A 25,648-nucleotide genomic window follows, 5' to 3' on the forward strand; every position below is an offset into this window, starting at 1 on the left:
TTGGGCGTCAGCCCGCTTCCGCCCGTTTCCGGCCTTGTCCTTGAACCACCTGCAACGTTGACTATTCTCCTCCCGCACCCTCCCCGTCGACCGTCCCTTCCAAAGTACTCAGGGCACCGGCCAACCTGCCATCTCTCATCGTAAAAACAGCATCCCTCCTTGGACCGGAAAACTGAGATAGCTGCCCCAGACGGTGTGAAATCGTGATGACTGTGTGCCCCTTTGCAGAAAACTCGCTGTCGACGATCCTGTGGACGGCCAATTCAGTGCTAGTATCCAGCGCCGACGTGACCTCGTCGAGAAGCACGACAGGCCGCGCGCCGTGGGCTCGCAGAGCCTCAGCCTTGATGATGCCCCGACAAAGAGTGAAGATCTGGGCTTGGCCGGCTGAGAACGCTGGAAAGGCCGACAACTTCTGGTCTAGGATTGCGTGTCCATCACCCCCGCGCTCCTTAAGGTTCTGCCCCGCAAGGGAGAAGTGTGACCACAGGCCAACCCTCTTCAAGATGTTAGTAATGATTTGATCGTCGCCAAGCCAGCCTTCTGGGTCAAGGTTGAAGCGGATTGATGCGTTCGAGACCAGGAATCCGTCCTGCGACACGGTCACGAAACACCGCTGCCGCAGGAACTCCAGGGGGATGGTGCTGATGTCGATGCCGTCTAGTCTAATGCAACCTGCTTGCAGCTCTAGCATCCTGAGGAGTGCCAGGAGGAGCGAACTCTTGCCACTGCCAGTTCTACCGCAAATCACGATTTTCTGGCCTCCGTTGATTGTCAAGCTCAGGTGCCGCAAAGCAACGGCTTCGTCACTGTTGTCAATGTGCCTGGGTCAGCTTTTGGCCTTTCATCGACATCGGTCGAGCCCGCTTCAAACTGGAACAAGGCACTCACTGATAGGCTGCAGTGACGGCTCTAAACTCAACTCGTCCATGAGTCGGCCACCCCCTCGGGGCCGCGAAGGTGGTAGCATTCTTGTCTGATTCGGACGGAGTGACCGTTTCAAGCGCTCGCAAGCGGGCAACCGCACCTAGACACACCTCCAGATTTGTCCACGATTCGACCAGCCGCAGCAAGGTCGTATTTGCCACAAGCATAATGTTGAGCGCCACTCCAACCTGTCCGCCGCTGATTTGACCCCGGAAGGTGACAGCTATTGCAATCATGCCTATCGCCACTGCTGCAGCGATGATGTCCAGGACGAGATTCAGCCATCGTTGGAGACACATGAGAAGGAACTCAGGACGCTGTGAATCTTCGAGTCGCGTGGCGGCCAAATCGGTGGCTTCGCCGAGCCAACCGAAGGCTCGTATGGTTTCCAGACCTTCGACCTATGTCCGGTAACAAGTAAGCAAGCACGAAGAGACTCTAGGGAGGTACCAATCGTACTCACAGATTCGAGAAAGCTCGAGAATACTGCTGCATGAGACTCTAATTCCAGAAAGCGAAGCTGTCGTGATGTCCTCAAATAGACTTGTTGGATGAAGTAGACCAGTCCTGCACAGGGGGGGAGAGATAAGGCAAGCCGATGTTGTGCCATACACAGCAAAATGACTTGCATCAGCAATTTGAAAATTTCTGCACCCCCTGTTAGACCATACCATAACCGGTGAGAGGTGTCTGTGACTTACGGTTTCCTAGATTGGCGAGCGCAGAAGGAATCTGCTTGTCGATGAGCTGTATGTCTTGAGTGAACCTGTTGAGGATGGAGCCGTTGTCATTCTCGGAAAAGAATGATAGAGGGGCACTGATACAGATTGACCATCAGCTAGTTGCGCACAACGGCAAAGAACCTCAAGTGCCCAACAAACGAAATGCATCGAGTCCGTACTTCACAACAATGTTGAGGAGGTGGTGATGTATCCTCAGCCCTGAGTGAGGCGCAATACGGATTACCGTTGACCTAGAGAGAAATGCTTGGTTAAGAACCGTGTATGCTGCTTCAGCTTGTCACCAGCCTTACCACATTGTTCCGTTGGTCGAAGTCCACGAAACCAGCGACAAGAACAAGAAACCGCAGACATAAAAGACTTGGCTCTGACCGCTCGATTCAGTCCACAGCTTGAGCCAGTGCTGCGGAAAGGTGATAAAAACCGAGTAAGACAGGGTACAGACGCTGAGGAGAGCAAGGTTGAACAGGCCAACAAAACGGAAGTAGTAGCCTAGTCAATGCAAAGTCAGCGCTCAAGGCTACCCCGTCGAGCTCACTCATCTGCAGGGCACCTACGGTAGAGTCCCATATCCCCCGTCCTCCTAGCAAGATCAGCCTGCGCTTCCTGCTTGATCTGAAGCTGAGCATTCAGCTTTGCAAAGGTCGGCGGCGAGGCGGGAGAGACGACATCGTCAGTTGGACGTTGCAGACTGAACTTGGATATCGAGGAAGAGGCCTGGTGCTTGATAGCTTCCCAGCTGCCTTGGGCTTTGATGCCGCCACCATCGAGAATTATGTTAAGATCGGCAGCCGGAAAGAATTGCGCTAAGTATGTCACATTCTCAAGTTAGCCAACTAAGGTACGGAATTTGGTGCTAAACGGCTTGATTGTCGGATGGAAGGGGTAGAGGTAGATTTACTGGAATTCGTGACCAAGACTACAGCTGTGTTGAGCTCACGGAAAAGTCCTGTCGGCCCAAACAAGTTTCGAAAAATTGTTGTCTCGGTTTCTCCGTCAAGCGCACTAAACGCGTCATCCAACAGTGCAATATCGCACCTGGCGAACAGTGCGCGCGCCAGTGCCTATCGGAAAGGGCGTCAATGGACCAGTCACCTTCCATGGGTCTTGGGCAGGCCAGGACTTGACTCACTACTCTCTGCCTCTGCCCACCGGACAGGTTGAGGCCGCCACTTCCGATCTGTGTCTCATCGCCCTCGGGAAGCAAGTCGAGGTCGTGACTGAGACAGCAGGCTTCAATGACCCGCTGATACCATCGGGCATCACCTTGTCCATCGGCCATTCCACGGATAGCCTGTTTGATGCTGCCATTGGGGAGCCACGGCTTTTGGGCACAGTACGCCACTTGTCGGGATGCCAGTTGGATGGAACCTTGGGTGGGACGAATCTCGCCCAGGATCGCTCGCAGGAGTGTTGACTTGCCTGACCCGACCGGGCCCGAGACGATGACCAACGACCCGTACTCCACTCTGATGCTCACATCTCGGAGTACGGGCTGGCGCTCGCCGAGTGAGACATCCCGGATGTTGATGGCCAAGCCAGCCCTTCCCGCCACTCCCGGTAGGATTCGCCGCTCGTCGAGCAACGGTGGCCTGAGCAGATAAGCTTGGATCCTCTCAAAACCGGCGAATGCGGCAACTGCTCGCGGAACAATGGTCATGACCATGTTGGCAGGATGGGTCACCATGCTCAGAATGGCCATGGTGGTAAACGCCGTCTCGGCGTTCAACGCGCGCCCACGCCGAGCGGCAGCGACGGCGAAGAGCATGAGGGTGATTGCGGGCGAGAATATGCCTAGTGCATTGGCTATCAGAAATACCCTTGAGTTAGCTCAGATTCTAATGCTGATTCAGGGTTGAGGCCAGACTGAGACGAACCGCTTGCGTTGTAATACACCATGATCCACCTAACCTTTGATGCCGTTTTCAGTTCCTGTTCCCTTAGTAGGCGTGTGCAGTTGGCCATGCAACGCTGCAGTCCTAACATTTTGATGGCTTTGATGGAGCTGAGCATCGAACTTGTTGCTGCTACGCGGTGTTCGGTTGCCGTGTTCCATGCTTTCTGGCCAGGCTGCAAGTGCTTGGCCACGTACCGGCTCACGCGGGAGCACACTACGGGAGGGACGGCATCGTCAGTAAGAAGCAAGCTTCCGCGTGGTGCTAAACTTACGGAATATGAGTATTAGAGGAAGAGGCCAAATCCAGCCGACCTGGCGGGACAACAGGACAATGCCAATGGCCACCTCCATGGTTTGGGCCCACGTTTCATAGAACATTTCGGGCACTCCACCAAGTCCCTCGGCATCAGTGCTCATAAGCGTAAGCACTTCGTAGTTATCATGTGCCGTGCTGGGCAAAGAGATCGCCTTGTCGTGAATGATACCCACAAGCGCACTTTTCGCCACCACCTTGAGCTTATTCAACCGGTGCTGGTATGCTGCAGTCGAAACCTTCCAGAAGCAGTTAGTCGCCATGACGGAAAAGCAGCCAGGACAAGGGAGTTGACAGCTCACAGCAAGGCCGAGATAGATTGTCACCGCAGAACAAACAAGCCAATAGCCACGCATCTCCGAACCCGCAAGTGACGTCTCAGAGACAAATTGAATGGATTTTCGGATCAGAGCCGGTTGAGAATACCGGAAAAGTATCAAGAAGAGCCGAGGCATCACGGGAGCAACAAAGAGCCGTCGAATGGATCTCAACAAAGTTAGGGGCAATGCCATCCTTGTCTCAGGTCTCGCTTGGGAACACAACAGTCAGCACTGATTACGCAATCATAGCTAAGACGCGGAATAGTGAATAGGTTCAATCTCGTACTGACCTCGCCGGTTCCATGACTCAAGCATGGCCTCTCTGGCGAGTTTCGCGCTCAACTCGGCGCTGAGGGGTGGCAAGTCTTGGCTGAGGAGCAGGCTCTTGTAGCCGCGCAGCAAAATGGGGATTATCCAAGCGAAGAAGAGCTTGTCCAATATGCCACTGTTGTCTTCTGGGGACTGCCCACTCCACGGCACACCGTGTGGTTTGGCGCGCGGAGTGAAGCACTCTAGGAACAGCAGCGCAGCATGCAGCAAGCACCGCGCTGGCCGGGGGCGCCAGGCTGCAGATGGCGCCGTCAGAGCAACCGAGTCGCATAGCACCGATGCGAGGAGGTACACCGTGGCGGGGTCGGAGGGCCTGCAGCCCCGACGCTGCTCCAGATACAGAAGCAGGTTCAAGCCCAGCGCCGCAGCCAGAGATGTTGCGACGGACAAGAGAAAAAATGGCTCGGGCTGCGGTGAGAGCAGATCGCGGAACCAGCTAAGGCAGAGCGCGGCGCCGACGGCCTGGTGTGCGTTGTTCCATAAGCACCGCACACACGGATGTTCAGGCGGGTGCTAACTTACCAACTGAAGCCAGGCCTGCGAGCCCAGGAGATATCTGTGGCGAGAGTTGTGCAGCTCCCATAATCGGAGGGGGAGGTAGAGCAGAAAGATGCCGGCATTGGTCGCGAAGAGCAGATGGATCGTCTTCTGGTGTACCATTGTTGACGGGTAGGCTGGTATTGTTGGCCTCGGGTCGCAAGATGGCAAAGCTCAGCGCTGGAACTCCATCTGGAGGCGAGACTCTGGGAACTTGTTCCAGTTACCTACATAATAGACGCACGGGAGCAAGCGTGTCCGGCGGTTGAAGGAAGAGCGAAGCAAACACAGGAAGAATGAACCAAAGTCATGCGCCATTCATCATTGGCGTCCGCTGGATGCCACAAGTCGCAGAAAGGGGACTGTACGAGGGAGGCTCCTCTGTTGGATGTCTCTATCCAGCTCAGCGCGTCCATCCATGCCACAGGCATCTCGTGGGGGCCAATGTGTGGCCCCCACACCGGATGTTAAGCGCCAACAACAACACGAGCCGCAGACAGTACTCCGTAGCTGGACCAATGGAGAGCCCAAGGCTTCGGGATTAGCTCGGTTGTAAGGACGGGAAGGACCGCCGTCAAATTCATGCCGCATAGGAATACACGAGCGGTCCGTGATAACAAAGGCCGGTCCGGCTCTGGACCGCCCGCCTCCAGGGGCAGTGCACGTTCAATGGGAGTATGCAGTACGGAAGCTCCTACCAAAAGAACCCGCTTACCGCCTTCAGTACGGCCGGCAGAATTAGCCGGTATTTACATCGACATACAGATCCTTCGTCCCCCCATTCCGTCCCCTCAATCTACGTCTTTCTCATCATCATCATCCTCCTCAATAGAACCACCTTGAACCTCTTCAGCAAATATTTTCTACGTAGGCTTAAGCGCTTACTCTTGAGCTACCTAGGTAATCCTCTAGCTTAAGAATAAGTAGGTCGAAGCGCTTACTAGCATTGAACCCGAGACTTTGAACGGCCTAGCTTATAGCTCTAATCTTGTTCGGAGCTTCGATCTTATATCCTCCCTTCGCCTCTCGCGCCCCCCTCTCCCCCCCCCTCAATATCCTTGACAAATATATCTGCAGTACTGTTAAGGGCATTGAATAGCTTCATTCTTTTCTATTCGAGTAGTTGGATCTCGGGGATCGTGAGATTCAGGAGAAGTTCAGGAGATAGATTCCACGGGGATCGCCAGTGCAGAGTGTTATTACTTTACCAAGGCTTACAGGCTTGGCATTGGAGGCGGTGAGCGGATTCATTTGGTAGGAGCTTCCATACAGAAAATACGAAGGAAAAGCTGACCGGCGCGGGGTGGCCTACACACCTTCCTAAAGAGGGGATGCCTTCTTCAGGTCGTCTGCAGATGCGGCTGCACCGTGACTCGTGTTCCTGGGCCTTGACCAATTTCCAAATCCAGAGCGAAGATTACGCCATTGATCAGGTACCTGGCTACTGAATACAACCCATGGTGGAATTCCCTGTTCCCAAGGCCAGCTGAGGAAGGTACTTGTGGTTGACCGTTTGACACGCTACAGCGAGCTGCGAGGTGTGGATGCAACGGTAGGATCGTAGTAGAGCATCGGAATGCAAAGAGAGAGTGCGTTGTTCCAGTACAAAGGAGAGCTAAAGACTGAACAGAGCGTGGTATATATATATCCAGGAGTGGGGAAGCCATGGCCAGTGCGCTGTGCCAAGCTCTGAGCCCCTTACCCCTGACGTGACACACCCCCCAGTTGTTCAACAGAGCGCCTGAATACGTGCGAGTTGAACAACTGAACTACGAAAAACCAGAATATAGGAAATCCTTGCGAACAGTAGGTTATATAGGAGTAGGTTATATAAAGCTATAAGAAATTCTAAAGCGCGATTCTAGCTAATTAGAGCGTTTAGATCTAGGGGAGGTATAAATTCTTATCTATAGGAGCTTAAGCTTCCTTCTTCCTATATATATCCTCTTGTTTATATATGTAGTAGCTACTACTACCACTATTCCTAGCTCCCTAGAGCGTATAAGACTACTATACCTTTATACTTCGATATCTTCTTAGACGAATTGCCTATATCTTCGCCTACCCTTTTAGAGGAGGGTAACAATGCTAAAGAGCTTATAGTAGAACCTACTACCCTATATACTACTTTTAAAGAGCTTGCTACACCTTCTTCCAACTAGTACTATAGTCCCCTAGTCGAGTAAGTTATACGCTCTTCCTTCTAGCCTACTACTATATCGCCCTAATATACCCCCTAGTTATATACTACAAATGACTATAGAGTATAAGATCCTATACCTAGGTTATATATATACTACTTTTGTAAACTCCTACAATAGAACCTACTATAACTATAATAGCTATAGTATATACTACTAGTACTATAAACGTTTCAACTATAGCTATAAGCCGATCCTACCTACTACTATAGAGAAGGTACAAGCTTTGACTATAGCTATTAACGACTTCGACTAGAAGGTGAATCTCTATTATTCGCTACTCTATACCCTTTATCTAATACCGAATAAGCTACAAAGAAGATTTGTCCTACGTTTTATACGCTTTTGAACGATCCCTAAGAGGTTAAGGAGGAGAGAGAGTAGAAGAATACGAATATAGTAGAGCTAGTAGAGGAGTAGCCTCAGTAGTAGGCGTAGGAGGTCCCTATAATCGCCTAGGGTAAAGCTTTAGATAACCCCCTTGGTTTTATACCTATAGCGTTGATTGAAAGTGAGGTGTAGAAGATACTCTTTAAGTAGGTAGAGAGCGATAAATTGGTTGATAACTAGGAACTAGAGTAGGTCGTTGTATAGACAATAGAGCTAGTAGAACGGTTAGAGATATAGGCAAAGATCCTTCGGCTTTAGGGAAAGGTGGCGATAATAGAGCTTATCAATCGCTAGAATATATAGGGCGAGAGTATAGAACAATAGTAGTAGATAGTCCTTATAAAGAAGATGGTTAACTCCCCTACTCTTTTCTTACTTAACGTATATCTTGAAAGTTCAATAGAGCGTAGAAGTGCTCGAACTTTTACTTCGAGAGCTATTTCGTTAAACTGTCTATAGGTATCTATATAGTAGAGAGATAGAGTATATCGAACTATTTATTCTAATACTCCTAGCGAAGCTATATATTATAAATATCTATATAGCGTAGACGAGTATTGATCTTTATATATTCTTCTACTATAAGCCGAATCGTTTACTAATTGTTATAGAAGATCCTCTAAAGCTCTCTAATCTCGAATACAAGGTCTTTGAATAAGCGCTTCAAGGCGATTGTCTTAACTATAGTAAGCGATAGAGCTTTCAACTCCGCTTTGGTAGAAGATATAGTAATAGTATCTTACTATATAGCCTTCTAGGAGATCAACCTTCTAAAGAGTATTATAATATAGCTTTATAAAGAACGTTGTATATCTGGATTATCGCTATACGATACGTTGGATATAATCTAAAGCACTTAGTGAATGCCCTTACCCCTATACTATATACCAAGGAAGTACGTAGTATATAGATACTGAATAACTCGTTTTACCGCTTTAATATACTCTAGTCCTAGATTCGTTAGGAACTAAGAGAGCTTTGTAGCTATAAACGCGACGTCTAGTCGGATTATAACTATAGAGTAGAGGATCGAACCTATAAGCTCTTAGTATAGTTTGACCTACTTAGGGGACGCCTCTCCTTCGAATTTACGAAGCTCCTTTATAAGAAGAGGGATAGCTAGAGCGCTTATAATATCGGAGAGACTATACTTCTTTACGATCTTCTTAATATACTGGTTATATATAAGCTAGATCTTATATGTTCTACGGTTATAGATAACCCTGATCCTAAGGAAGTGCTTAACATCGCCCTACTTATATACCTTGTACTTCGCTTTAATACCCTTTATAATACGTTCTATAGCTATAGCGTTATCTCGATAGTAAACTACTAAGAAGTCGTTGATATAGAAGATAAGGATTATCTTCTTCTTAAAGTCGAGGAATAGGCAAGGTTCTTCTATAGAGGGTTGTAAGCCAAACTCTTTAAAAGTACTATAGAACTCATTGTACTATAGGAGCAGCAAGTCCTTTAGCTTATAAAGAGCCTTTAAGAGCTCTATATAGATCCCTAGTTTCTTAAATCCGTCTAGAAGCTTATAAGTTACCTACTCTATATCTAACCTCCTTACGTTTAGGAACGCTTATTTAATATCGAACTGCTTTACTTTGAGGTTGAAATGCGCTATAAGCGCTATAATAGTACGAAAAGAGCGTATAGCGAGGGTAGCTATATATATATTTATAATATTAGTAGTGTCTTATAGATCGCCTTATATATAGATATACGCTTTATACTTCTTAAGGTTATTATCCTTATTGAGCTTATAGTCGAATACCTATTTCAAGGGTAGAGGCCACGTTTTCGTATACTCTCGTTTAATCTCTCGCTACGTTCCTTTGCTCGTTAAATTGCGGATCTCCTTGTATATAACCGCCTTGAACTCCTTCCTATACTTATAGTTCTCTAAGTCTCTCTAGCTCTTTGGGAAAGGGGGGAGCTCGGTATTGTAACGTATCGTTGATATCTAGCTAGCGGCGGTAGCAAATACCGTATATAGGGTTTAGAACGACTTTGGGAAGAGCGTCTTAATACCCTTCTGAGACGTAGGGAAGAGCGTCTCGTTGCTATCGTAGGCTTCCTAGGGAGTAGGATCTAGGTGATTAGTCTAGAACCTCAACCCTAGGTTTTCCTATATTTCTAACGACCTAATGAAGAAAATGTATATATACTCCAAAGCTGTACTCAGAGCTATATTCTTATATACTTTTATAGAAGGCTTCCGAATTTATATACTTCTTCTTATAGGTATAAGGGGCTCCTTAGGTTTATATCACGGTTTTAGTATACTTAGTGCTAGTTTATTAGTCGAAGGTTACGTTTATAGAGCTTTATACCCTATAAGCTAAGCTTCTTACTTCGCTATATATTCTACTATATCGTAGAATATATCCTCTTCCTCACTTTATAGAGCTAGAGGCTCTATAAGCGGAGATGCCTTGTAGTCGCTTTATAGAGCTAGGTACTCTATAGACGAAGAAGCCTTATATTCGCTTTACAGAGCTAGGTACTTTATAGACAGAGAAGCTTTATATTCGCTTTGTAGAGCTAGATGCTCTATAGGCGGAGAAGCCTTATATTCGCTCTTAGGGGCGGCGCCTCGTAGAATAGCTACTACTGGCCTAAGGTCCCTAGATGCTCTACTAGTCTCTAGAAGAGCATTAGAATCATCGACTAGACCCCTGTTTCTATTATCACTTCCGTTTATAAGCTCTTTCTATAGCTAAGCCTATAGTTCCAGTGACATCTTAGGGGTCAAGAGTCTACCCTACGTCTACGTTTCCCCTATCTCTAAGTCTTAACCTAGTAGTATACTTTTACGTTTAGGAATCGCAATAATAATAGACTCTAGCGTTGGTCCTTTATACTCGAGTTTATAGAGCGTTCGAAGAATCGACCTAGCGTCCTAGGTCTCTTTAACCTCTTCGTCTAGGTACTCTACTATATCCTTGACAATAGCAACTTTATAAGCTAGAAGCTCTTCCTTACCTAGACGGTAAAAGGTCCTTTCGTCGAACGTTATATTCCTCGTTATAATGACCTTATCGAGCTTAGGCATTTAGATATAGTAAATGTTAGATGCTCTATACCTAACTAGGTACTTAATTCGCCTATATAGCTATACTTTAAATTCTCTCTTCCAATATCTAGCTTTACGCTCTTTATCTAAGGGGTATACTCTATAGCTATATACAAAGATCCTAGACTAGTCGGGGTATAGATCTGCCGTTAACGCTTAGTAGAAGGTCGGTTCCTACTAGCGAAAGTAGTTCTTGAACTAGGAGTAGAGCACTTTGTTAAGGCTCTAAAGACTATAAGCATAGCTAGGCGAAATGGTATATAAAAAGGCTATTGCCTTTATACCCTCTGGCTAGAGCTTCGTAGATAGGTTCGCGTCAGTGAGTATCTTTATACTCTTTAGCTATAAGACTTGTCCTATACGCTTTAACACTCTATTTGGCTATAGTATATATATTAGTGTAAGCTCTAAGTCGATTCCTTCGTTGTATACCTAGAGCTAGTAAGTTGTTGGTTAGCGATCTTCCAATGCGATAACTCCTATATCGTTGTCCTAGCAAATCTTATAAACGTTAAGTCCCTACTGCCGTTTGACCTAGTGTTCAAAAGCTCTAATAATATTGAAGAGCTCGGTTTAACCCTTGTTGGAGAGCGTAAAAGCCTAGATCCGTCCACTGAATTCGTCCTTGATCGTAAAGAGGTATTAGGATCTATTAAACCTAGAAGAGAATAAGAAGAGGTCCTAGAAGATATACTAGAACGGCTATAAAGCGCGATACTTTGTTTTATAAAACGTATTATACTCCCTAGCGTACAATAAAACGTATATCTTATATTCGATCGTTGGCGTTCCTCGGATCTTAATGTTCTTCGCGCTCTATACCAATGCCTAAAGAGCTCTCTAACCTAGATGTCTAGATCTCTTGTACTAGAGCTCCTTAATATCTTCTCTCTCTCAAGGCGTATATAATATATACGACCTTGTATTATTCTTATAAACAATCGTATTCACTGTTACTAGGCCTATAAAGCTCTATAAAGGTTAGAGAGTATAAAAGTAAGAGGAAAGGTTCTTTAATTTAAGGAAAACTACATTGAACTTACGAACTAACTACTTGACCTTTATACTCTTTTTAAATGTTCTATACTATAGAGAGTAGTCTAGACCTAAATATTAGATACTAGCTATATATAGAGTAGTCTCTAATATAATGTTAGTATAAAAGCCCTCTACTATAGCGACGTTCTTTAAGTAGAGGTCTATAGTTCCTTTCCCCTACTCTCTATCTAATACTCCTTTTATAATATGCTCTCTTCTTCTTAAAATAGGAAAAGTAGTAGTACCTACTTCTATATAGTCATTATCTTCTAATAGTACAAAGGTGCTAGGAACTAAGAGCTTCTTATCGTTAATAATATATAGAGCGGTATAGTTGTCGAGGAGAATACTTTAAAAGAGCTAGTAGATAATAGTAGTTGAGAATATAAATAGGTAGTAAGCTCCTTCGCCTAAGAGGCTTAGGTCGATAATAGTATAGACAACCTTATTAGGAGAAGCTAACCTAGAGTTCCTCTACTCTATAGAGCTAGAGCTATACCGCTTTTAGAGGCTTTTCTAAAGGGAATTCTACTTTAGTTCGTTGAAGCGCTCCCTAATCTTAGTAATCTATATTTCCAAGAGCTTATAGCGGCTCTTCTCTACTCTAGTAATTACCGTCTAGAGAAACTAATACTCTACTAGCTTTTATCTATATTTGCTATTGGCCTTATAGGGGTATAAGTAGAGCCTCGAGCTATAAGAGCCTATACTATCTATAGAACTATTGCTTTAAGCTACTTCTAAAGAGGTAAATACGCTATAGCTAAGCTCTTTAGTAGCAATATTATCGATCTAAATACTAAGGTAAGCGTCTAGCTCTTTGAGAATAGGAATTAGGTGCCCTTAGGCCTCGAGTACCTCGATCTCGGAGAGCTAGTAACAAGCCTAGTCCAAGGCAATCCGGTAACCAACTACCTTGATAAAGTGTTTAGATACTCTAGGTCCAACTACTTTAGGGATGTCAAAGCTCTTTGTATATAGGTACGCTTCGTTCTAAGAGTAGTACTATTTATATAGGTTGATATCTACTCTATATACCTTTTATAGTACTATTATATATTGTCAAATAGCTAAATCTTCAACGAAAGCGTCAAAGGGCGTAAGCTATTTATAGAGCTTATAAATAAGAGCTTAGGGACTGTTGAGTCTAACGTTCGAAATAACGATATATATAGCGTTAAGCAAAGGTTGGTAAATAGAGTATATAATCTACTAAAGGATAAACGAACGTAACTTTATCCTACTCTCCTAGATAGCTATAAATACAAGGTATTCCTTATATATAGCTTCGAGCTTAGTAGCAACCTCTTGTTCAATAAGAGCTAGGGCTTAGCCTATAGGGATATCCAATTCCTTAGCGCGCTTCTTACAAAGCTTTTTAATTGCCTTATCCTCTAAGGGAACTTTTAGTCGTTTATCCTAAGGCTCATTAGGAGTATCTAGATTATATTCGTCCTAGATACTATTGCTCGTAGCTATAAGCTTAAGCTTTGTAAACCACTTGGTCTAATCTATATAGGACTAGAGCGTAATAGTTAAGCTACTCTCGGTGGTCGTTATATTGAGGTATAGAGCGTAAGAAAAGGAGAGAGAGAGAGAGAGCTTACTATAGGTTATTAGCTACGTACAATTATAGAGCACCTAGGCTTATAACTGACACGCTATAGCGAGCTACGAGGTGTAGATACAACGGTGGGATCGTAGTAGAGCATCGGAATGCAAAGAGAGAGTACGTTGTTCCAGTACAAAGGAGAGCTAAAGACTGAACAGAGCGTGGTATATATACATCCAGGAGTGGGGAAGCTATGGCCAGTGCGCTATGCCAAGCTCTGAGCCCCTTACCCCTGACGTGACACCGTTTCACTGTCTGAACTCGCAAGACGCCGTTTCTTCCTCCCTGTTTAGCCACCTCTTGGGTGGAAGCAATTGACTTTTTCCATTTTCTCAATTACATTGCAGGTCAGGCGCACAGTTTCAACTCCATCCGAGCCTGACAGCCACCCAGCATGTTGCTTCTAACCAACAGGCAGTCGGCGTTTGACCGTGATCCACGACTACTCTCGGCAGGCGAAACAAGGTTCAAAGCCGCGAGGCCGCCCTCTTCCGTCCTCGGAACTGTGACACACATATTCAAAAACGGCCCTCGTTTTGGCACTGTTGGTAGCTACTGCTGTGATACTGCGAACAACCTTTCAACTTGTCCGCTCCGTTCCTGGATCCAGCAAATTAGCCGCGAGAGGACGCCCGTAGGTACACACAAAGAACGGGACGTTCGGTGGATTTCGCTTGGCCATTTGGACAAGGAGGTTTTGGAGATCCCGTACCTATGCTTCTGCACCCACAGGCCCTTTACGATTTAGGCGCCCTCAGCCATACATGGAACCATGGGCCGGTGCAAGGAATACAACAGTCTACGGCCCTTCCTGCCCGGGATACGGAGGAAGTGATCAAGGGACACTAGCTCACTAGCTCAATATCCAGTTTCTGTGATCAACCGCTTGATTGGCCTCTACTTTGTAGCCTCCTGTTGCGCGACAAGGGACCTATTTCAGGAGTTGCTTAGTCAGAAAAAACACCACTTTCGCCAAGCCCGCCATTTGCAGTGGCCAGCAATTGCCATGCGGTCCCTGAAACCTTCCTCGAGAAATTGTCCGCGCGCCGTGGACTGAAGCAACCGCCCGCCCTAATTTCCGCCCAAGTTACGATTTCGCCTGGCCGATTCCGCCGTTTTTATCTGCTTGCGATCTATCGTTCGTCCGTACCCCGCCCGCGACCCTGCGCCGAGCTCAGCCCCGACCCGGGACCGTGCCCAAGAAGTCGGAAATCCGCACGCCTGCGCCTGTGCCCGCCAGCACTGGAAAGCAAACTGAGGACAAGCAAAGGGCAGAGGACCGCAGAAGGCAGAACGACCATGTCCGGAGCCGACTCGCCCGAGATCCTAGCCGCGTACGACGCGGTGCGCTCCGACAAGGACGCCACCAACTGGCTGCTCATCTCGTACGCGGCCCCGACCGGCAACCAGTTGGTGCTGACCAAGACGGGCACGGGCGGGCTGTCGGAGCTGGCGGCCGAGCTGGACGACTCGGACGTGCAGTACGCCTACGTGCGCGTCGAGTACGCCAACGACGCCGAGAGCAAGCGCGTCAAGTTTGCCTTTGTCGTCTGGATCGGCCAGGGCACCAAGGTCATGCGCAAGGCCCGCGCGGGGCTCGAGGCCGGCGCCGTCAAGAAGGTGCTGTCGCATTACAGCGTGCAGGTGGACGCGAGCGAGAGGCGCGATCTGGACGAGGCCGACATCGTCGCCAGGTTACGCAAGGCCGGCGGCGCCGACTACAACGGCGGGCGGGGGTGACACAAGCGGCCGTTCAGAGGAAAACTGGGGATGGGCTGGCGTCATTTGTCTCGGCTTGCGGCATAGCGCGGATACAGCGGAATATATTTCTTCTTGGGTTCTACTTGCTCTGCATGGTGCATCTCCCAATTGGATACCCGGCCCCGTTGTGCGCTAGAGCTCGGCTCGAACTCTGCCTGCGTCCCGTTTTGCGGTCCCTGCTGCTCCCGGCTCGAGATGCCAGCCGCGGGGCATAGAATCACGGAGTTAAGAACGGAGCGGTCGGACCCCCAGCTTACTCATTGCCCCCCAAGCAACATCCCTCCATCTCCAGCTTTTCACCTTCCTCATCCACTCAGTTGCCTCTACCACGACTTTCCCAATCCGGCTACACTGCTCATTGAGTCATCAGACACTCCCGCTCAACTGTCAATCCTATGGCTCGCTTCTTCATCACGGGCTCATCCGACGGCCTGGGCTCGCTCACGGCCAAGCGTCTCATCGCGCAGGGCCACCAGGTCGTCCTCCACGCGCGCAATGCCGACCGCGCCCGGGACGCGTCTGCCGCCTGCCCAGGAGCCGAGGCCGTGCTGGTCGGTGACTTGAGCAGCATCGACGAGACCAAGGCGCTCGCGGCCGAGGCCGACAAGCTCGGTCCGTACGAGGCCGTCATCCACAACGCGGGCGTCTACATCGGCATGGAACGCGTGCCCGGCAAGTCGGGCCTGCCCACGCTCTTCACCGTCAACACGCTGGCGCCGTACCTGCTGACCTGCCTGATGCGCAAGCCCCGACGACTCATCTTCGTATCGTCTGGCTTGCACATGGGCGGGCAGCCGAACGTGGGCGGCGCGCGACAGCGGCTGCTGTCTTCGAGCTACAGCGACAGCAAGTTGCACAATGTCATGTTTGCCAAGGCGTTTGCGCGCCGCTGGCCCGACGTGGGCTGCTACTCGGCCAACCCCGGCTGGGTGCCGACGAAGATGGGCGGGCCTTCGGCGCCGGGGCGCATCGACGACGGCGTCAACACCTACGTGATGCTGGCCCTTGGAGACGGGCAGGCGGGATGGAGTCCTGGCGGATACTTCGTGAACTCGCAGGAGAGACGGCCGAGTGCGGTGGCCGGGGATGCCAAGCTGCAGGACCAGTTGCTTGCCGACCTCGCCGACATCAGTGGCGTTTCTGTGCCCGCGTAAGTTGAGTGCGCGACCATGCTCGTCAATCCTCCGACCTGGGCAGCACACGTTGTTGAGCGGACAGAGCGGGATGTCAGGCGGCGTGTGTATACAATTCATCCGCGGAGCTCACCGGAGTACGGCGCAAGCTCGCGGACCAGACTGGCTGTCTCGATAAAAGGAGACCCTCCGTTGAATTTGTGCTCTGCTCTCCGATACTCTGGGACGGAGCCAAGTCGCACCCGGTGAGATGCGGACCATTCTACTGACGACGCCCCCCCTTCCCGCAGCGTATCTGACTGCGACCCTCCTACACTACGCTCTACTAATATGTCTTTCAGCACACGATCCGGACCGATCGCGTCCAGGTACTGCTCGACACTGGCCCTTCAAGACCCAGTTTTGTTGCTTTGTTGACGTGGTGATCTTTACCAAGAGAGGTATGACCACCCGCCTTGATGGCCTGCCGAGAACAGCGCCAACACCACGCACCCGGGATCTCAACCACCTAATTAATCTTGCATTTCCTCTCGGCCCGAGGCCGTTGCTGCGTATGTTGGCTCCCATCCAGAGCTGCACAGTCCAGCTCGTGTCTGTCAGCATCATCGTAGCGCCCGAGAAGCACAAGTCGACCTATCTTGCGCCTGTTGCGCTGAAAATTGCGTTCACGACCAAAAGAATGTCGCCCTGCAAGGAACATGAACTCACGTGTTCCGGGATGGAAGTTGATGGTGTCAAGTTCCGGGCTGTGTCTGGCGAAGGAGACGGCCAGCAGTCTTCGTGAGCTGGCCAGAAAAGGAGAGAGCCACAAGAAAGTTGCACAATAGTACTCGGAGGTCAAGGATAGGTACCTATGTCTTCCGATCTGGTTTCCTGTATTTGCTGCACGTCCTTGGCCTGAGAACAGATGTTACCTAGGGGGGGCAACACAGCACTCCGAAACTCCTCTACCGCCTCGATCACAACAGCATATAGTATCCTACATGCATGGACCGTCTTCGCTCCCGTCTAATTAACCCCCGCCCGTCTGCGGGTCGCAGTAGCCGAACTGGGGCTGGCAGCCAACAATGTAGGGACAGTACTGGTCGCCGTCGCCGCAGTAGCCAAACTGGCTGCAGCAGCGCCCAAAGTTCGATCCTAGACACGTCACGCCATTGCCGCACCTGCCGTCCGTGCTCGATGTCAGCCCCGGAGGGATCGAAACCGTGGGCGAGGACGAAGTGGTGGTCGTGGTGGTGGTCGTGGGTCTGCTCGTCGTCGTGGTTGGCGGAGGAGTGGGCGTGGTCGTAGTGGTGGTCTGGCCGGGAAAGCCGGGCGTCGTGGTGACGTTGGTTGGGGGGTTGCCGGGCTGACCCGGCACGCCAAGGCAGGCGCCGTACGCGCTCTGGCAGCCGGCGCCGCAGTACTCGATGGAGGAGCCGCACCAGAAAAACTGCGAGCAGCAGGGGCCGAAGTTGGGGTTGCCGATGCACATGGTGTTGTTGCCGCACATACCGTTGGTGGTGGTCTGCATGCCGGCCGTGGGAGAGGCGCCTGAAGACGTCGTGGTGGTGGTAGTCGGGAGGCTTGTCGGCCGCGTGGTCGTGGTCGTGGTCGGCTGCGTGGTAGGGGGTGCAACCGGCGTAGACGTCGTCGTCGTCGTGGGCGGCAGTGCGGCAGTCGTCCTCGGCCACCCGCAGGTGCCGTAGTCTGGCTGGCAGTCAAAGAGCGGGTTGCAGTAGTCGATCGAGTCACCGCAGTAGCCGTAGCTGGAGCAGCACAGATCTCCAGGGCACCTGCCGTACTGGGCGCCGCACTGGTCGTTTGCCTGCCGCAGTCCCAGCTCGGCGAAGTTGCTGGTGGCGTTGCGGTGCCGGGTGCCGAATTTCATGAGGCGACGGCCGGCAGCCAACCCAGCCAGCTCGGCGATGCGCTCGTCCGTTGCATGGTTATTGGCGTCCAGACCCAACACGCCGGTCCAGCACAGCGCTGCTGCTAAGCCGACGTAGATGGACCTCATCGTCTCAGCAGCGTCACAACCGCATCAAGAGATCTATCTCAGCTGTCTGCGCAATCCTGATCTGGGAGTCGGGCAGCCAGATCGACGAGGAGCAAGACGCACACTCCAGGATAGGGGATGTGGCATGACATTTGAATCCCTCCCTCCTCGGCGTCGTGGAACCCAAACTACATATCATCTTCATCGCTCTGCCGCCCGCCAATGATCCGACTGCCGGGCCATAGATCAGGGGGCCGACCTAAAGGGTCGAATCGATGGGACCTCGAGGGCGCATCAACGTTGCTCTTGAATTAATATATCGAGCTAGACAGTCGCAACAGGCACTATCCGGAGCATTGCTGTGGATTATCGACCAGGCGCGAAAAATGAGGCTAAATTCCTTCAGGCTGCCGGTTTTCCCGAAGGTAAGCTCGTGGCTGCAGGAACGGCGGAACTCGTCCCGTGTTGTCGCATTGGATAACCACCTCGCCGGTAAACCCCCAGCAGGCTCCGCACATGGCAGAATGCAATGAGCACATATCCACAACTTGAGCCCGGCTGGGCGTGGCCAGGGAAGCCAATAGCCTACGGTGCAGCGAGACACTGACGCCAACAGCGCTCGCTTCGATGCAAGAGAAGCCATAGAAGGTCTCCAGAGTTCCAGATTCGGCAAGGCAGGACGGCAAGACAGCTTGCGCCCTGTCCAAAAGAAGGATGAGCGAAGACAGGAACGACACCGTCCAGACCAGAACTTACTCACTCGGCGCCCCCCGGCCCCACTGCCAACAGACGGTGTCCTATTTCCCTCACCATATTACGAAGTCAACCCAGCAAGTGACTGCGTGGCTGTTTTCCCCGCAGTTGCATCTCGGATGCCAAAGCTCCACCCTTATGCTCGCCAGTTGCGATGTATGGTCCTCGCGTATTCCGTATCGCTCTTCCCCTCAACCGACTCCTCCCACCAGCGGCTCGCCGCTTTGCGCTCAATAGGTTGGTTCATGGTCCTTGTACCTTGGTCCCGTAACCGGCAGGCCGGACCAACCTCTCCTCGGCACCCGTAAACCAGACACCATTCCGGCCCGGCATTACGTGCGGGCAGGATGGCGTTGCTTCCGGGGCGCGCAACCCGCCCAGCAGTGTCAGGCTTCGCTCAGCTCACGGTTGCAGTTAGGTCCCGCCAATGCCGCTGGAAATTACTTCCAGCAACGCGGCCGGCCCGATCGAGACCGGGACACCGCCAGGCAGGCTCTTCCAGTACCATCTGAATGGAAACTAGCCAGCGTCGGAAAGCAAATAATGGCTGAACGCAGCTTTGAATCGTGGCTGGTGAACACCCTGACAGTCCAACCGTCCAGGGTGACAATGGAAGGTGTCAGCTAAGCTTGTGGTTCTCAAACACCAGGTTAAAGTGGGTCCAAATGGCCGCACCGCACACCCAATTTGACAGCAGTATGCAACACACTGCCATCAGTGCCATCAATATTGAAGCTATAGATACTGCAAAAAACGGCCCAAATCGCCATTTTCTGGTGTTTTTGTATGCTTGTTGAAATCTGTAGCTTAGTCAGTATAGCCATCGAGCCCCTGAACCCAGCTATTGTGTACGCCTTCGAACTGCCTGGGAGCCCACCTTCGAACCGCCTGGGAGCCCGCCTTCGAACTGCCTAGGTACACGCCTTCGAACCGCCCAGGAGCCCGCCTTCGAACCGCCTAGGAGCCCACCTTCGAACTGCCTAGGTACGCGCCTTCGAACCGCCTAGGAGCCCGCCTTCGAACCGCCTAGGAGCCTATATTCGAACTACCTAGGAGCCCACCATCTAGCGAAGTACGTAGCTAACAACGCGCCTAGGCACTATAGTTCGATACATCAATGAGCGCTAGAGGCGCTTAATCGCTATTATATTATACGCTAGAGAACCGCCAAAGGTTATCGTGTATAAAACGGAGGTTAGCCTAATGTAGATATATCGATATAAACGGCTATTCGAACTTATTGGCGATCCTTTTCCTAAGCCGAAGATACTATAGAACGCCTATATACTATAGCCCTAGGCTATAGAGGTTCGTTCCTTATAGTATACTAATAATGATACTTCTTAGCAGTTAGCTAATGTATTGTAACTACTAGGAACTCCTTGACTACTTTATCTATAAGTTGGACCTCTATCTTAATGAGATATAGACCTTCCTTCTTGAAGAATGCTATATATTCGTATCTATTAAGACGATATCTCGCTATCTTCGCTAAGCTTAGTAGAGGAAGAAAATAGCTTTACAAAGGGCTATATAGTAGAACTATATCTTTCGGCTCGATTATCTTCGAAAGGTGGCTATATTTACTACTAAGATATTCGTATTCTATAATAAATCGAGCCTTGATCGAAGAGATGACGTTCGTTGTACTGGCTAGGCGCTATTAGGCGTTACCCCTATCGTCGACGATGTTACGAAGAGAGGTAAACGCTATTATATCCTTTCTACTATTATAGTCGATAGCGTTTTTAATCTGTTGGTCTAGCAAGGTTATTCCAACTAGAAAGGCTTCTTCGTATAGCTCAAAGAGTACGTTCTACCTAAGATAAGGCTATTCCTAGATCACTATAGCATTCTTGTTATAGATAATGTATTGTAGTATCGAGCTAATGCTATTAAATAGGCCTATTAAGAGGCTAGTGTTCTACTATAGTATTTACTACTATATTCGTTAGATTTTAACCTAATCGAGGCGACGTTCTATAATACTAAGGCCTATATCCGTTGAAACTACTAGAAGATGCTTATATAGGATCACTTGGACAATGACTTTAAGGAGTTTCTTTATAATGCCTATACTATTGTTATTAACGACGTTATAGCTATATATAGGCACTTTAGAAAGGCGATAATACTATTCTAGGAGGAGGGCAAGGCGGTGGATTATATAGCATTGTATTCTAAGTAGTTCTAGGAGTTCTAAAATACTAGTACAGTAGGTTGAACACTATACTCTGTAAATAGATTTATAGTTATAGTTTATCTTCTTTTTCCTTCTCTTCTTCTTTTATAAAAGAGGCTATTTCTAAGCTATCTACTATTTGTTGTTCTATTATCTCCTCTATATATCTAAGTCCTATCTCTTTTAATTCCGATAGGTAATTCGAAGGTATATAACGAGCTAAGGCGTTAACGAGGGAATTATATAGTAGATGAATAGACTAGGCGCTTAAAAAAGCTAGTATACTATTAAACGTTAGCTATAGTGCCCTAGCAATATAAGAAGAATATACTATTTTATTAAGCGCCTTGCTAAGCGCCTTACTAGGCGTTTCGAACTAGGCTATCATCAAAGCTAGCTAGTTCTACTTCCTCCTTAAAGAAGCCTTTTACTATATTACAAAATATAGGAATTAGGTACTATAGGAACCTATTGTTGTAAAACTATATATTAGGAAGCTAACAAATATTGTAAACCCTCCTACCCTCTATATAGAGAGATCGGCTAACTTAGTAGAGAGCCACTATTACGTCCTTCTAGCCTAGTAGGCAATGCTAGCGAATAAACGTTTTAACGAAGTCGTTGATAATATTTAAAGGCTCCTTGCTATATAGTTTAGGCGACGACGACGAAGAGTATATCGGTATAACGGTCTTCTATAGGGTAATAGTGCTAACAATAGAGGGAAGCGCCTTCGAGGTAGGTAGCGATAGTAAGGTTGGCTCCGTTGTATTGATCGTTGCCGCTATATTTAAGGCTACTATAGGCTATTATTAAGCTTTAGGATATAGCTAAGGCGCGCTATATAGCTATAGAGCTAGCGCTATTCGGTTCTAATTACCTATATTGCTTATAATGTTGAACTATAGGTTAAAGAGGATTCTTACGCCTCGTATACACTTAATGACCTCGCTATTTGAATCTACTATAACGCCCTAATCGGCCTTGGCTTATATAGAGCTGAACCACTTTTTAATTAGGGCGCCTAGCGGGCTATTAACAGTAGCCTTGCTACGTTCGATCTAGTTCGCTTACTCGCCTATCTTTTGAATAGTGATAGGAAGGTAGACGTTATCGCTATTTGCCTAGTAACAGAACTAGAGCTATATATCTATATCTTTATAGTAGTTGCAATAGCGTATACCTAGGCTATAGCGCTATTTCTTACTTAGTTGATAGAAAAACGCTTTATCTAGCTCCTAGACGTTGTATACTTGTACCTCGTTTAGTATTATATTTATAGGCGTCTTATATATTGTCGTCGACCTCCCGTTCTAGCTAGTAGGCGTAGCTAGTACAGTAGGGTATATAGATCGACTAGTAGTATTGGCTAGCACTAAGGCGTTATAATCAAATAGCTAGCGAGTAGGCGTAGGCGTAGGAGGCAAGGGTATAGAAACTACTAAGGATCTTGTCTATAATAGTTCAATAAGTTCGAATTTATACTCGATATTAATGGAATAGTCCTTCGCTAGTTGGCTTAGCAACGCTTTTATTAGCCGATTAATAGCGATAAATATTAAGTGTACCAATAGGCGATCTACTCTTCTAGAATTTAACTAAACCTTTAAGTTGGCCTTTAAACTAAGGTAGGCTACAACATTGGCTATAACGGTAGTATACACGAGTTTTATATCGATTTCGCTTTATTGAACATTGTTAATTACTTCGTTGTATAGGCTATATACAGTATCTTAGATCTTTAGCTTTAAATCGTCGCTAATCTTCGCTTTATTGACCTCGCCCTATTTAGTACGTTCTATAATAACCTTATAACGATAGTTCCACTTCTATAGGAGTAGTAGCAGTATTTAAAGACCTTGATAAAAAGGGGTAGGAAAGAACTTAACGATATAAGCGATATTAACGATAATAATATTAGGTAAAGCGAGTCTATTAAAGAGTGTATTACTTCGATAGCAAGGTGATTATAGGATATAAGCTAGTAGTATAGTATCTAGTATAGACGAGTGAAAGTAGCCTTTAGTTTAAGCCTATAATTACATTAGCAATAGCTAGATATCTAATAATTAAGAATATATTAGTAGTAACAATAAAGCGAATATATCGAATATATCGATATTAGTATCCTTCTTTTATAAACGACCTTAGAAGCGCTCTATAATATCGATACTAGTATCCTCCTCTTATAAGTAGCTTTAGGTACACTCTATAGCATTAGAACCTTCCTTTAAGTCAACTATCTCAATCGATTTAGATAGTAGTAGCTTAGAACGTTGTACTTAACGATCTAGTCGACCCTAGGATATAGAACGCAATTTCGAATATACTAGTAGCTTTGAATAAGAGCTAGACTTCGATCAAGGGTATAAGCGATTAGTAGGTATATCCGTTTTACAAGACTTCGATATATTATACGCCTAGCGACGATAGACTAGTGGTTTAGGCGTAGGAGGCTCGGTAGAAACGGCGGTAAGAGCGGCGGTAGGAGCTTTAGCGGCTTTGGTAGCGGCTTTGGCGATATAGCGTAATACGATCTTGATCCGCTTGTTACCGATAGGCGTTACTATAGCTAGTGTAGCGGCTTTAGCGGCTTTGGCGGTATAGTACGATACGATCCTGATCCGCCTAGCGGCTTTAGGGGGTTTAGGAGGTTTAGGAGCTTCGTAGGCTAGGCGGGCACTACGGCGAGAAGGATCTAGTGCCTCACTTCCTTACGTAGGTATACGACTATACTTCGAAGGCGCTATTGAGAACTGTACTAGGCTACAAAGAGGGTAGGAGCGATATATTATATACGGTAGATCGCTAGGGCGCTTGAGAATAGAGGTGGGAGGTCGCGCAATAGGCTTAGCAACGCTAGGCTAGCTAGGAGGTATCGAGGGCACAATACTAAGGAACTATATAGCGGCGCCTTCGTTGGTGGCTCTGGCAATATATCTATAGCTTTAGGAAGCCTAGGAGATGGCGGTAAGCCCGCGAGATGCCTAGAAAGGCCAGGAATAAGTCGGTGGCTAGGATTTAGGGGTATTTGCTAGCGCGCTGTACCCCTGATTCGATCGAATGGCTACTGACTAAGCTAGAATACGTTGTAGAGCTTCAATAAGTATATAAAAACACTAGAAAATGGCGATTTAGGCCGTTTTTTGTAGTATCTATAGCTTCAATATTGATGGCACTGATGGCAGTGTGTTGTATACTGCTGTCAAATTGGGTGTGCGGTGCGGCCATTTGGACCCACTTTAACCTGGTGTTTGAGAACCACAAGCAAACAACCAATATGGTAACGCTGTCTTGACCCTGGCTTGTCCCGGCTTGGGTAGCTGGAACCCCCAACCAGAGAAACTAACTAAGCCAAGTTGCTCATTCTGGAGCACCCTGATAAGCAACTCTCAGCTGACTGTGCCGCACTTGATATGTTAACGCCTCATCTGGGCGACCATGTACTGTACCATTGCTGACACCGTTTGTCCACAGATTAAATTGGCATAATGTGCCTCAAATTCCGTCTCAACGAAGGTGGACTCCGAAAGCATCTATTGTGCATCTCTTGACGCCGAACTTCATGAACTGGAAGACAACGGAAGTGCGGGGACTAAGAAAGAGGCTAAGCCAAGGGCCACGCTGCGTAGCTCCAGGTTATCATCCGATATGGAAAGGGACACAAGCGTGATCCATGCCTGGCAATGCTGTCCATTGGCCTGTCCCACCGCAAGCTTTCTTTCATCTTTTGTCTCCAATGGGCAAAATGCGTGTGTCTGGGCACATGACAAGCGCGTACTTTACGTTCTCCTCTTTCCTGGGTTTGTGCCTGGCTCGCTGTCCATGCCAACGGATACAATCCGTCACTGACTCATGCCTGGTAAGCAATTGGACTGTCGGGACACCGCTCCCCAGGCCGAATGCTGAACCACGTCGGGGACACGACCCTCGCAACGGCTCATGAGCTCACCAGTTTCCTCGACCTTTCCTCGATCTGACCGCCAGCGCCCGGTGCCCGCATTGGCGCCGCCGTACCCTCGACTCTGTGCTCCGTAGATACCGGAGTAAGTTGCCCAACCACGAAGACGGAGTGAGCTCCTTGGAGTCCTTCAAATAACGGAGAAACTCATTGATTGATTGTGCCCTGCGCCCCGAAGCTGTGAAAGTCGGAGGGAAAAAAGATCGGGTAAAAAACGAAGAACGCAACCAACCCACGCCATCACGTGCGATCCGAGTCATTTTCGCTGAAGACTGAGCAACCCTGTCGCTGGAGTTCCTCAGAAAAGCAAACCCAACCGCCGTCCCGATGGAATACCTTTAATGCATTGTCCTTCGAAACCCTAACTTCAAGCCGTCCAACTGGTCGAGTTCTCATCAGCTCGGTGACTGCAGGAAACCGACGTGCCATCCAGAATCCAGATGATCAATGCAAACGAGAACCCTTAGCAACGAGAAAAGACAAACAGAAAATT

The 25,648-nt window shown here is 48.4% G+C and overlaps 5 protein-coding genes across 5 annotated transcripts; 3 read left to right on the forward strand and 2 right to left on the reverse strand.

The window, feature by feature from the left end:
* Nucleotides 1-61: 61 nt before the first annotated feature.
* On the reverse strand, nt 62-5,187 carry THITE_2142635 (uncharacterized protein; the record flags this gene model as incomplete). The annotated part of the gene is made up of 14 exons (XM_003651121.1): nt 62-809; nt 892-1,328; nt 1,391-1,575; nt 1,629-1,744; nt 1,829-1,900; nt 1,961-2,159; nt 2,225-2,473; nt 2,569-2,731; nt 2,800-3,473; nt 3,545-3,778; nt 3,837-4,116; nt 4,180-4,406; nt 4,488-4,854; nt 5,050-5,187. The coding sequence occupies 14 exons, from the start codon at nt 5,185-5,187 to the stop codon at nt 62-64; spliced, it is 4,089 nt and encodes a 1,362-aa protein (XP_003651169.1).
* A 9,184-nt stretch (nt 5,188-14,371) lies between these two features.
* On the forward strand, nt 14,372-15,476 carry THITE_2111170 (uncharacterized protein). The gene has a single exon (XM_003651122.1). The coding sequence runs from the start codon at nt 14,687-14,689 to the stop codon at nt 15,125-15,127; it is 441 nt and encodes a 146-aa protein (XP_003651170.1). The 5' UTR covers nt 14,372-14,686; the 3' UTR covers nt 15,128-15,476.
* Nucleotides 15,477-15,543: 67 nt separating this feature from the next.
* Nucleotides 15,544-16,302, forward strand: THITE_2048539 (uncharacterized protein; the record flags this gene model as incomplete). The annotated part of the gene is made up of 1 exon (XM_003651123.1): nt 15,544-16,302. The coding sequence occupies one exon, from the start codon at nt 15,544-15,546 to the stop codon at nt 16,300-16,302; it is 759 nt and encodes a 252-aa protein (XP_003651171.1).
* A 117-nt stretch (nt 16,303-16,419) lies between these two features.
* Nucleotides 16,420-17,179, forward strand: THITE_2111172 (uncharacterized protein). The gene has a single exon (XM_003651124.1). It carries the CDS (start codon nt 16,835-16,837, stop codon nt 17,063-17,065), a length of 231 nt encoding a protein of 76 aa, XP_003651172.1. The 5' UTR covers nt 16,420-16,834; the 3' UTR covers nt 17,066-17,179.
* Nucleotides 17,180-18,363, reverse strand: THITE_2111173 (carbohydrate-binding module family 18 protein). Its single transcript, XM_003651125.1, has one exon. The coding sequence runs from the start codon at nt 18,278-18,280 to the stop codon at nt 17,294-17,296; it is 987 nt and encodes a 328-aa protein (XP_003651173.1). The 5' UTR covers nt 18,281-18,363; the 3' UTR covers nt 17,180-17,293.
* Between the last annotated feature and the right edge of the window lie 7,285 nt (nt 18,364-25,648).

This window comes from Thermothielavioides terrestris, chromosome 2 (assembly GCF_000226115.1).
Source record: "Thermothielavioides terrestris NRRL 8126 chromosome 2, complete sequence".
In the NCBI taxonomy this organism is placed as follows: domain Eukaryota; kingdom Fungi; phylum Ascomycota; class Sordariomycetes; order Sordariales; family Chaetomiaceae; genus Thermothielavioides; species Thermothielavioides terrestris.